Source organism: Pholis gunnellus, assembly GCF_910591455.1.
Source record: "Pholis gunnellus genome assembly, chromosome: 12".
Lineage (NCBI taxonomy): Eukaryota > Metazoa > Chordata > Actinopteri > Perciformes > Pholidae > Pholis > Pholis gunnellus.
The window spans coordinates 11805101-11817980 of NC_136539.1; the positions used below are offsets into that span (position 1 = coordinate 11805101).

At 42.7% G+C, this 12880-nt stretch overlaps 2 protein-coding genes across 2 annotated transcripts; both read right to left on the bottom strand.

Moving 5' to 3' along the window:
• Nucleotides 1-4635: 4635 nt before the first annotated feature.
• On the bottom strand, nt 4636-7521 carry cnmd (chondromodulin; the record flags this gene model as incomplete). Its single annotated transcript, XM_079170256.1, has 7 exons — nt 4636-4863; nt 5392-5579; nt 6021-6174; nt 6332-6445; nt 6563-6703; nt 7159-7273; nt 7421-7521. The coding sequence occupies 7 exons, from the start codon at nt 7519-7521 to the stop codon at nt 4636-4638; spliced, it is 1041 nt and encodes a 346-aa protein (XP_079026382.1).
• Nucleotides 7522-9010: 1489 nt separating this feature from the next.
• Nucleotides 9011-12397, bottom strand: LOC306703620 (protocadherin 8; the record flags this gene model as incomplete). Its single annotated transcript, XM_079169628.1, has 3 exons — nt 9917-12397; nt 9614-9812; nt 9011-9324 (listed from the first exon to the last, which is right to left on the bottom strand). Exons 1-3 carry the CDS (start codon nt 12380-12382, stop codon nt 9011-9013), a joined length of 2979 nt encoding a protein of 992 aa, XP_079025754.1. The 5' UTR covers nt 12383-12397.
• Nucleotides 12398-12880: the final 483 nt, after the last annotated feature.

Sequence of the window (12880 nt, forward strand, 5' to 3'; positions counted from 1 at the left end):
AGGTTTATGTGCAGCAGCACACTCCATCCGAAGCTTCTGTCGGATACTAATTTGTGTCAAATGCTGTCAAATGCTCCATTCTCCTCAGTTAATGTAAATGCCAGCAGATAATTAACAAATGGTGCAGTGTTATCATGTCCCCAGCAGTAAAAGCTCACAAATGCCAAATGACACTGACACAATCAAGCTCCGGTATCCAGAGAAGGGTGACGTCAGTGTCAACATCAGCGAGAGAGCGGGTGTCTGAGACCTTCTTTAGTAATCTCTGTACACACGAGGCTCAGATAGGGCTCCCCACGATGCTGCCCAGACTCCCCAGACTGTGGATTTAATTAAACAGTGTGAAATTAATTAATCAGTGGGGTGGCAGGTAAAAGGACTTCTCACTGGAACTGCTCACACAACCAAGACAAGCATTTCATGTGCGCTGACAGTTATTAATTTGATGTATGTTTTATTATATTGTTTCTATATAGAGATGCTGAAATTCTCGGAGATTAAAAAGCTTGGCATGGGAAAAAAAGTCATACAAATTATCAAAATAACAGCTCCAGAAAATCAAAGTGTAAACCTGTGTTTGATCTGTTCTATCAATTAATTAAAAATTTCAGTTCTGTATAATAATGTGGTGCAAATTAGATGGAAATGAGATAAAATATTCATTTAGTTATCTGGGGAATCTGCCTGGAGGGCTTTTTAGTCTTCAGTCTGGCTCAAAATGCTGTCCATATGGCAATTATGTACAGTAGTGTTGCAGGAGGATTGGTCTGATGCCTACTGGCAGAGAGGAGCCTGCCTGTGACAAACTGCTGCTAGGATCTGATGTGAGTTGAGGGAGATAATGAGGCTGTTGTAAGCCTTAAGTATAGCGCCTGCCCCCGGGGTGGCATATCGTGGGGCTCGGGCTCCCTCATTGTTGCATGTGCTGCTGAAGATTAAAAACACATTTACTTTATTCTCATAAACTTTGTCAGTACTTCCCACAACTCTTTGGACAACTTCTGCTTTCATGTGGCAAGCCTCTTGACATTGCTTTGTGCAGGAGCTTTTTTTTCCTCACAGTTTGTAGATGTGAAGTCTTGATTTGATTCTGCTTTGAGCTATGTATAGCTCTTTTTAAGCACCCCAGCAGAGGACGTGTACGTTCCTGGGTACATCCTACGGTGACTTTGACAAATGCCATATTTTGATAGAGAACATTTTTAATAATGATCCCATCAGGCATGGCATGGTTTTTCAAATTAAATTTCACTATCAGGGTAAAAGAAAATGATATGGGGGAGGGCGTATAATTTACATTGTTGGTTATAAGACGTCCAATGCCTGCTGTGTTGTAAAGGAACTCTTTGACTCCACTGCAGGTTGGATGCCTCCACCACACTAACTGTCAATTATACAGTGCGTTCCTGAGAAAACAATGGAGCAAATTCTAGCACTGTGTCCAAATTAGACCCACACCACACTCCAGGTTGCAACCAAGTGCAGTACACAAAAACAATCCCTGCAGTGTGTGCAGAGTAATTGAGTCACCCGGGAGAATTGCTGTAATGTTTGATGACATAGAAAGTATTATTCACTGAATGCAGGTAGCTTTAGCCAATATTTACAGTTTTAACTCTGTAACAAGACAGACTTCCTTACACTACAAGCAGGCTTTTAATTAATGGCCATTAGGGGCTTGCATACAAAATAGCAGGAGGAAGGTGAGGGGAAGAGAGAGAGAGAGACAGAGAGAGAGAGAGAGAGAGAGAGAGAGAGAGAGAGTCTAGCAAACACTCTAGCCAATGGCAATGAAACTTCAGAGAAACCTGCAAATGGCAGGCAGAGTCAGACTACTGGGCAGAGCTGCAAGTGGTCACTCAACCATGGGATTAAAAAGCATTTAAGCCTTGTACCAGCATACCAGTCCCCCCCCCCACCCCCCACCCCTTTCGTCCAGCCATGTTATTTCTGGCCATTTGGGAGGAAAAAAAAGACAAATGTTTGTTGCCTGGGTTGGTATTGCCGGTGCAAAACTGCGGGTTACAGGTTCTTCACGACGCCAGCATCTATAAACGTATTGCAGTGCTTTCTTGCAGAAAAACATAATGAGCTAGCCTAAAAGGGTTTCTGTGTTCTGGTTTAGGTGCAAAATGGACTGTCACTACTGTTTATTTCATTCATGTCTGGCTGTAAAGGAAAACATGCAATCAAATGTAGAACACGTTTACTAGAGTGCTTCACTTCACACTTCTATTCACACTTCCAATGCCTCTTGGGCAACAACAGGCAAATTTACGACGGGCTATTGACGTATTTATAGGCAGCTCTAGTGAGTGCATGGGCTTGATTAGCACAAATCCATGCCACGATATAAATCACCAGCTAAGGTATCCCACATGTATTGTGCTGAGTGTTGGTGCCAAGAGGATGTTGGTGAAAAAACACTTTTGATTCATTGGTCACCAGAGTACCACAGACCCCTGCCTGACTGTGACTGTTTTGATGGGCAATGATGAAAGCACAGGTGGATGTGAGAAAGCTCCCCTCCCTCTGCTGCTGCATACTCCTCTTCTGTGGTTTCCTATTAGCACAGGAGTGGAGGCTTGCAGTCTGGCTGCTGGGCACACTGGGTCAGTGCTCACAAAGCTCTGTTTGTTCCCTGGCCTGCAGGGCTCCCAGGGTAAGCTTGGCTCCAGAGGGGAGACAAATAAAAAAGACACCACTGTCTCAAACACCGAAGCTGCTCTCCAACACATTCGTCTTTTCTACTCAGTGGGGTACATTGCTCTTCTTAGGAGAGCAATGGCAAAAGGAAACACGTTTTTTTTAGAAACAGGGCCTCAGGATAGCAGAACTGCTGTTGTTCTGAGCTATGTCTTTTTTTCTCAGTTTAAATGCCATTTTGAGTTGTTGCTTGTGGTGATGTGTTTTTTTCTTCTTTTTGCTTTGTGTTTTTCATCTCCTTTTGTCTAGCTTAGACTCAGACCTCTTTGTCTTGTGCTGCTGTATCAACACATTCTGAGTGAAACCCAAGGAAACCGCCGACAGCAACAGGCACATAACAGATCGTATTTGAATTTCAGCTGCAGTTACTAACTATAGAGATTATATATAGTCCTGTTGAACCACAGCTAGAGCAGCTAAGATGTAAACTTCAAGGTATCTCATATACGTCCATATACATTGTCTGCCTGTGATTTCTAAAGATGAAATAATGTGCAGGGGACTCTTCCAGCTGCTGTCAGGTCAGACATTCACTGTTGTGCTGCAATCTTCAGTCCAAGTATAACTCCATTATTGAGGGGACTTTAAAATGGGAGCTGTGTGACACACAGCGGGATGATTTAGTTTAATGACCATGGCAGTGACAGTGCTGTGATGGAAATTGGACTCCCCCTGCAAATTTACATCACTTGAGGGTACTTGGGGCTCTTTTAGCGGCTGCACTCCAGAGCACGAGCCATCAGGAGGTCCTGGATATGTCATGCTTGTCACCTTCCTTTAAGTGCATCTGCAGACGTGGGAGAGGGATTAATATTATATAGCCTACGGAAGCACAGAGGCCGTCTTATCAGCACTGCAGATGTGATAAGCACCTCTACCCTCATAAAACCAGGAACGATCTCCAAGCAAAGAGACAAGCATCTCTTTGTGTTGTTTCCTCACACAGCTTCGGAGTTTCAATGCGGCTTTAGTGGCAGATATGGTGCAATTTCACATCTGTTGTAATTTGATGTGCCTGGATCTCCCTCTGTGAAATCGTCTTGATCGCAACATGGCTCCTTTCAATTATTTAGAAAGTTGGCATATGGCTTTAAAGATCGTAATCAGATTTCTTTTGATTTTGAGGCATTCAGAATAGCCTACACACCATAAGCCCCCAAAAAGGCTTGACTCTGTGATCATGTTATTTGGTAGCGTAGCATCCCCACACCTCTCCTTTCATAGAAAAATAAATAAATATGGATTTATTTATTTAATAAAAATGTCACTTTTATGAAAATATTTTCCATCATTGCCATGACACTCATTTCACATTAGTTCACATCAATGCAGATGTCAGTGTGCACAAATTGCATTGCCCTCAAACTGATTCTGAGCTGTGAATTGAAGTTATGGCAACCGTGGCTGTCACTTCAGTTTTATCAGAAAAGCACCCTGTGGAACCATGGAAACAAGATGTGGCATGAAAACATCTACATCAAAGCCAGCATATACTGTAATTAGAATTTATTGAAGCCTACTCAGTCAGAAAAGGTACATGATCTGCTGAGCCTTTGGATTCAGTCCCATACCTTCCATTAAACACAGTACAGCGCTTTTAGCTTTAGTATTACATGATGCAAAAACAGATGTGCTCATTTGTGAATGTGTTGCTGCTAACAGAAATATGGCATTTTGTGTGTTCCAGTTTTACTGTATGGAAAGAAGATGAAAATGTAACATTGTATATGCATTATATAGATAATCCTACTAATCATCTACATCTATATTTCATGCTAACAGGCATCGTTTTTGGGCAGTATTTAGAGTAAAACTCAGAAAATAAATATCTGCATGCATAACTGCATAGAAGCTGAAAGTTTAGAGACCTTCGGGGTCTTCAAAAAAGAAAAGAAAAGATATGTTCTCTCACAAGTGTTGCGTGTTTTCTTACACTAAACCTAAAATGCGTGCCACCCACCAGCGACAGGGCATAATGACTCGGCAGGCAACCTGGCATCCTCTGTGGTTGTAAGGCCAGGGCCAGTATCCACGCAGAGGCTCGCATATTCTCTGACAGTGAGTGTAGCTGCGTTGGCACTCTGAGCAGCAGATCCCCTGGTGGTCTAACATGGTGTCAAAGGTCATGGCACCTTCCTCTCCGGCCCCTCCGCTGCGCTGCAGTTTTGAAACAGTGTTAACTTTGGAGAGCAATCTTCTTTTTCTTTTCTTTATTAAATTCACTCATTTGCAATTCAAATCTTTTCAAAAACTTCTCATCCTCCCAAACGTGTGACGACAGTTCTTTTAGGCACATTCATTTTTATAACCAATGGGAATTTTGACTTCAGTTCAACATTTCAACTTTGTCAACAATTGCAGCTGTTACCCCAATGACCTCCAATCATAGCCAATGATATGACACCTACTCAACAGCCGCAGCAGTATATCAACTGACAAAGGTTAGTACATTCCCTATCTCTATTTCTGTAAAAATATTTTTTTTAGCAAGACTGGCGTAATATACGCATGGTGTTATGAAGTCATCTGAGAAAGTGTTGACAAAACAGAGAAACTTCAGTTCCTAATGTTACTTTAAGGGTTGCTTCAGGGCTCAGTATATGCCTCTTGATAGTTAATCAAAAATGCACCAGCTCTGGAGCCTTGTTTAGCATAAACAGTGTTGTTGATGAAGTCGGTACTCACATGATAGGGGTTTTCGGGATTGTATGCTGACCCCGCAGCAGAGTGTGCCCCCTCCTCTTCTTCCACGACTCTGGAGGTGTCGTCTTCAGTGTGACTCACCGGGCTCCTCTCCTCAGCAGCTGTCTCTATCTCCTCTATGTTAAACTGCCGTTTGGCTCGCTGTGTGTCTCTCTTTCTCCTCTCCCCATCTGTTACAGCAGCCACAAGAGGCAAGAGTTTTGGGTCAACATCCACAAGACGCCATACATGTCCTAAGAGCTCAATCCTACATAGCTGGGGCTGTCTCAGAGGTCTTGAATAATTGAATTAGCAGCAGTGATTTCAAGCAGTCTTGCATATTTCAAGATCATTCTTTTTTAATACAGGACCAGAGCCTTTTTCGGTGTACTCTAAATGTAGAGTATGTTCAAGATGTTCAAGTGTTTCACCAACTTCGCAGACAAGGCTGTACATTTTACAAGTGTGTCAGCAGATAAGCAGGGCAATCACAACCAGGCTTTGAATAAACTATGAAAGAATGTACAGTAATAATTGAAAATGAATGGACCATGCTCTGTGAAGCAGGCCAGTTTTACAGACCCTGTGGGATGGAGTGAAGCAATACATAATATCCAGAATAAAGAGGCAACCTTTAGAATAGAGAGGTTGGAGCCAGTAAATGGGAAGATCCCCGCAAAGTCCCAGAATCTTTTTGCTCAGAAAGCTGGTGTCCTTCAGCGGCTGTTCTGCAGAAACCCAGGTGAGGAACTCCTCATCAAAACTCACTGGAATGACTTCATCAGTCTGGCAAGAAGAAGAAAAAAATCAATTCAATGTGTCTCTATTTGCATGAAAGTTTCACAAAAGAAATTGTGTCAAAGCATCAAAATATATACACAGTAATATTAATGTCCTTTTTTTCCCACTTTGCATAATTCTGTATCCAGTAGTGTGCATATACCAGGTCAAACATCAGAGACTCTTTGTTGTGAGCTCCCATGTGTGGAAGATTGGCTTTGATTTTGGATTTTATATAGCACTTTTCTCCTCCAAAGAAGCGGATTCCAGTTATTCCCTGCATCAAATCACAGAGATGCCATGTTTACACTCACAGCTTTGCCACTTCGCTAAGCACACACAAAGCCCCAGCTGAACTACCTCAGGAGGAGAGAACAAGGACAAACTCACTCACAATTTGAAAGTCATGAATCTCCACAGCTTCCTCAGCTCCACTCCCAGTTTTAAATCTCTCCAGGTTGTTGTCTGAATCAATTTCCACGGAGCCCTGCCTCACCTCCCCATTGATGTTCATACTGTAACGAACATTATAAACCTGGCAGCAGTCAAGGTGGAACGTTACAAATGACGGATTAGTCAAGTTATGCAACACAATAAAAATGAGATCCAGAAAAACAAGCTTCCTATTTCTCATGCAATCCCTCTCCACAGTGATTATTGGTGTTGCTTCTCCAACAGAAATCCTGTGTATTTTTAGGCACACTGAGAATTGAGCAAAGCACCACAGGACTTGCTGTTGCAGACCTTGAATGGAATGGTTGCCTTACAGGTGAGCTCCACAGGACACAAAAACATTACACTATTTAATATTAGATGGAGCAAAGTAATTGAAACAATGTATGCCATAACAGAATTAAAGATACAATTTCACAGTTTGAATTGTGATGGATATGATTATTAATAGAGCATCCAAAAGCAACCTTGCATTCACCTTAGATATCTATTAGGGGCGTTGTAATAACTACTAGATAATCCTCAGTGGACACTTACATTTTTATTGCTGACTTTCCACAGGTAGAGAGCGGCCATCGATGCACACAACAACAACACTGCACCAACAATGAGGGCCACGGCTCCAAATCTCACGAGGCGACTGATCACTGTGCTGCTTTGTTCCTTCAATAAGTCCAGAAGATGCAAACGTAGGAAATGGTGCACACTGAACAACAACAACTGATAACATTTCTGGAAACCTTCAGAGTTTGCAAAATATGCTGGTTTATTTACAAGTCACGGAAGTCAATTATATTACTAATCATACTTATTAAGCCCGTGTCTTACCGGAGGCGTGCAGTGTTCAAAACAGCCAGATCCATGAGTGGTATTTTGGATTTTGTCCATAGTCTCTCTCATGATGTCCTCAATAATTCTTCCACTAATGCTGTGGCTTCTCTTTGGAGAATCAGGTTATCCACCAGGAGGCTTTTTGACATTTGAATGTGAATGACGCACAGTTGATATAAATTCTTTGAGCTAAATTCTTCGTCTGAATGTTACCTGTAGGTCCAGTTCGCCTAAAGCAAGGTGGCCATCCTGTGGTTACAAACTTAAACAAGACTTTTTAAAGCAGTTGTGTGTTACAGGCAGTGATGTAATGGTTGGTAGAAAGGTTGTTCACTGATCTTTCGGTCGGCGTTAAGAGGAAATGCTGACTTATTAGTCAGTTATGCTTCACGTCTTTCATTTATTCACCCACCTCTTATAGTTGGTTGTCAATTAGGATATCACATTATATAAATACTGCAGATTTTTGCCATGTGTTTCACTGATTACAGGTGTGGAATGAGCAGATTGCACTCCATGTAGTCAAACCTGTATGCAAAAGCGAGTCCTCTTTGGTATTTATATTTCTACAAAATGCACTGACAGCACAAAAAGACAGCACTGACTTACAATACCATACACAATTAGCGACAACACACAAAAAATAGCCTTTGTTAATTATTAACTTTCTGATTTGACAATGGGAGAAAGATGCTTTCATAGCCAAGGTTACTCGACCCTTATTATAACTTTGAAAAAAGAAACGTAGTAAGAAAAGAGATTCAAATGTGCAGTGCTGCTGTTGCTTGGAAACAGATTGAAGCACGTATTTAGATAATTGGTAGCTGGGAGGCAATCAGAAAAGGTGAGGGGATTCTTTGACCTTCAAAAAATATGTAATTGTAAGAGCATTTGATTTGAAATATAGTATTTGTATGCAAAGTAAGGCAGCCCAGTATAAACTACATTGTTATGAAAAGAATATGACATTGGCTTATGCTTTCTGTCAATTAAACTGTGTTTGTTGGAGGACCACATTTTATTTACTGTGGCTTATAAGCCTTTAAGGCAAATAAAAATGCATTCAGTTGGCTAATTGAGGTTATTCTCTGTGCTTTTGTGAATATTTCTTCAGGAAAATAGGTTGTACTTAACTATGAGATTACATTTGAGAGCTGTAAGCTCAGATAGCTCACGCTTTAAACTGTTTTTTTAACTGTTTATTTGTGCAACAATGTGACAAAATCTACCACAAACATGGTAATCTTTCATATTGATTGTTTTCCACAGCAGAGAGGCCCATTTCAGCCTAAATGTCCATAGGTCATGCCCCTTAAATAGTAACACATGCTCTCAAAAATTCATAATAAAATTCTTCTTTACATTGAATCATTATGAAAAATATATTATTAATGTACAAAATCTTGCATATTACACATGATACAATGAACAGTCATATATGAGCCAAAAAAGACACATGACATACTACAAAACACTGCAACAATCCAACATAGATTCAATAAAGACAAAAGTACTGTACAGTATAAAGACAGGATCCCTTTTGATGAAAGTTTGATCTTTAAGAGTTTGTGTACTCTGGAATGGACATCTCATCCGCTTCCTGTATTCTGGCCGGTGTCTGTGGACCAACGAGTATATAATCAAATTCGTGGTGTTGGACTTTTTCGTAGACACTTTGTAGACCGTTGGTTTTGGGTAGGTGAGCTGGATAGTAGTTTTCCCTTCCAGTGTTCCGGGGAAGTGAGGCAGTCTTGTTGAAGGTTGACAGATGCGGTCCGCAGGCCATGCTGGTGTTGGGCCTTGTAGCTGAAGGGCTCCAGCATCGGTCAGAGTGTCCCAACACTTTGCACTCGCTTGTACATGCCCAGAGACCTGTGGAAAACAGCAGGGCTGTAAGGATGTAATACCAATACATTTGCCGAATCACTTGGTTGAAGGTGTTTGGTGCTGAAGGACCTCAGTGAGCCCAGGTATAGGATCAATCATAATGTGTCCAGTGCATTAGAAACCACATTATTGTAACAGGGTACAATCTGTACGGTACATATAAACCACAAAAAGGAGAGCATGTCACTGCATGGATTTCACCTCCTCAAATTTGGCTTATTTCTCTGAATTTCCATGTAATAATTTTTTCTCATACTGTTTTTTTGACACTCACTGTTTGTCGGCGGCGATTCTTTTTTGTGCGCATCTCCACTTATGTCAGAATCACTATCATTGAAGTCACTGTCTCCTTTTCCACTGTCTTTGCCACTGATGTGTGGATCTCTTGCTGAGATTGTTGTGAAGGAATTACCCTTCCATATTGTTATTGGTCTGACTGTTTCTTTCCCATATCCCGGTAGCGTTGAGTAACCCTGCGAAGAGACAAAAACATTCGACACAGATTTTAAGTCCAAATTCAGAAAACGACAGTCGGTGCGAAAGAAACTTAAAATATCTCTGAAAAATAATGACTTACCTTTAATTTACCGTCCACCACCTTGCTATTTGAGTCGAAGATGCCTGCTGTCTGCCTGCCATCCTCACAGGCTGTCTCGGTTGTGTTGCTGCTGGCCAATGGAGGTTTCTCTGGAAATGGATGGGCATCAAACACTTTGCCTTTGTGATTTGAAATCAATGAATCAACATGACCACTTTCCACTTTCTCCACATTCGGTGTGTCTTCTTTATCATCGTACTCCCCCTCCCTTGTCTCTTTTTTCCGGCGGCTGCAAATGGTTGTGATGAGAATAATAGCCAGCAGAAGGAGAGAGCAGCTCCCTGCCAGGACAATGATTATGGCTATGGACATGTCCCATTCAAAGAGCTCCTCGTTGCCATTTTGAGCCAAGGAAGGCACACTGGGTAGAGTTCCTTCTATGAAGCTGAAGTGTATAATGGCTGTGGAGGTAAGTGCCGGGGATCCATTGTCACTGACCGAGACTGTGACTTTGACATTGTCTGTGAGATCATACGTCAGCTGTCGGCTCACATGCACCTTCCCAGTGTCTTTGTTGATAGAGAAACCCAGGTGTCCCCCCTCGGTGATTTTATAGGACAGCTGTGCATTTATGCCTTCATCAGCATCTGTGGCCTTTATCTGGGTTACCACATAACCTGCAGGTGCATCTTTGGGCAGGAAAACCTCAGCAGATCCTTTGTAAAGGGGTGGCTCTATGATAGAAGGTTGGTTGTCATTCTGATCAACTATTTTTAGTCTGATGACAGCCATGCCCTGCAGCTGTGGTGACCCCCCGTCACTTGCTTGGATGTGTATGTCTAGCAGTTTCATCACTTCATAATTAAAACTTCTTAGTGCATATATAGAGCCAGAGACTGAATTAAGAGAAACAAAGGTGTTCACTGGGGACCCCATGATAACGCTGTCCACAAGTCGGTACGCAATTTTGCCGTTATTGCCCAGATCCGCGTCACTGGCCTCAACCGTGGTGATATAAGCGCCCGGGGCGTTGTTTTCCGCCACTGAAACTTCATACACAGCTTTGTTAAAGTGAGGGGCGTTGTCATTCTCGTCGCTGAGTCTGATGGTGTACTGAGTGATCTTTCTCAGCGGAGGTGACCCAAAATCCTCCGCCATGACCGTCAAGTTATACTCACTAATCCGCTCCCTGTCTAGGATTGCCGCTGTAACTATCATGTAGCTGTCTTCGTAAGCCTGTCGGAGTTTGAAATGGTCGTGGCCGTATAACGTGCAGTGGACCTGGCTGTTAACACCCGAGTCTCTGTCCAAGGTGCTGATCAGCGCCACCAGACTGTCCTTGTCTGCCGCCTCGCTGATGTATGCAATGCCTGTCGTCATGGAGGTCATCGGGGTGATGCTGATTTCTGGGACATTGTCGTTAACGTCTGTGACGTGAATTATGATTTTGCACACGGAAGGGGTCGGGTTGGGTCCCAGATCAGTCGCCTGCACGTCTAGCTCATAGGTGTTTTTGTCCTCAAAATCCACAGTGCTCCTGAGCGTCAGGCGACCTGATTCATTATCCACTTGGAAAAGTTCTCGGATCTCATGAGAAACCTGTTTTCCGAACCCGTAGACGACCTCTCCGTTTAAGCCCTCATCAGCGTCAACTGCGTTTAAGTCCAGTATAACAGCGCCAACCGGTGCGTCCTCTGGCAGGCTGACTGAGAAACTATTCTGGTCAAAAACGGGACTATTGTCATTAAAGTCAGTCACTTTGATAGTTATCTTTGTTGACCCCGATCTGTAAGGGTTTCCTGCGTCTGTGGCGACCAGCTCCACGGTGTATGATGACTGAGTCTCCCTGTCTAGCTCTTTCATTAGCACCAATTCCGCATATTTAACCCCATCCGCTCTCAGGAGCACATCAATGGAAAAATGACTGTTGACAGAAATTTGATAGCTTTGGATGTAGTTTGACCCGACATCGGCGTCCGCAGCTGGGTCTAAAGGGATGTGGGACCCCACCGCTGCGTTCTCCGAGATCTCCACTACAGATTCTTTGTTTGGAAACTCCGGAGAGTTGTCATTGATGTCCTTTATTTCCACCTCAACGTGAATCAATCTGTAGCGGTCTTTGGAGAAATTTACCACGTCAAAAGTGATGAGACACTGTAGAGTGTGTCTGCAGATTCTTTCCCTGTCAATTCGTTCCCCGACAGTGAGCTCCCCGTTGCTTTCTCTCACCCTGATGAATGAATCGTTGAATTGTTTCATCATCCTGAAATTGGTCTTGGAGGAATGAGACAGACTCAAGGACATGTCCTTGGCAAGGTTTCCGATGACTGTACCTGATGCGTCCTCCTCATTGGTCTGGTATCGTATAGTGTTTCCCTCGGACTCAGCCAGTGAGGCAAATACGAATTGATGGATTGAAAATATAAAAATCCACCGGTGCCAATAAGTTATACATTTGCCCTTTATCATCTTCGTAGTAATCCTTCCTTCGGTAAGCAGCCTCATTGTGCGCTGAACAGATGAGACGAGTTCACCTCCGTAGTGAGCTCTCCATACAAGCTCCCACTTTTATGAACTGAACTGTGCTGGAAGTGAAAGTTACTCGCTCCTTGCGCGCAGCCAGTCAGATACGCTTGTTGCCTCGCCTTCAACACAGCTCAAAATTCTGCAGTGGCGGGGTTTATACAGCTCCTCATGCTAATGAGACAAAGTGTGACCAATCCCTCGCTCTAGAATTAAAAAAATACCCCCTCATGAAAAAAAAAAAAGCTCTAAGCCTGTTTTTGAGAGTGTACGCTGAAGGAAGTTGCAAAATAGAAGAAAAGGGCACAAAGATATGCCATTGCTTGAAGATAGTCCCTGCACTTGTTATCGTCTTTTTACAGCCAACACCGAGTGATGTTTTTATTTAGGAAAAAGCCTATTTCTTCGTCTTTTAATGTTTAGTTTATTGTCTATTGAGTGTGCTTAAGCGCGAGCAGATGTGTGCTGTGCGCTCATTTG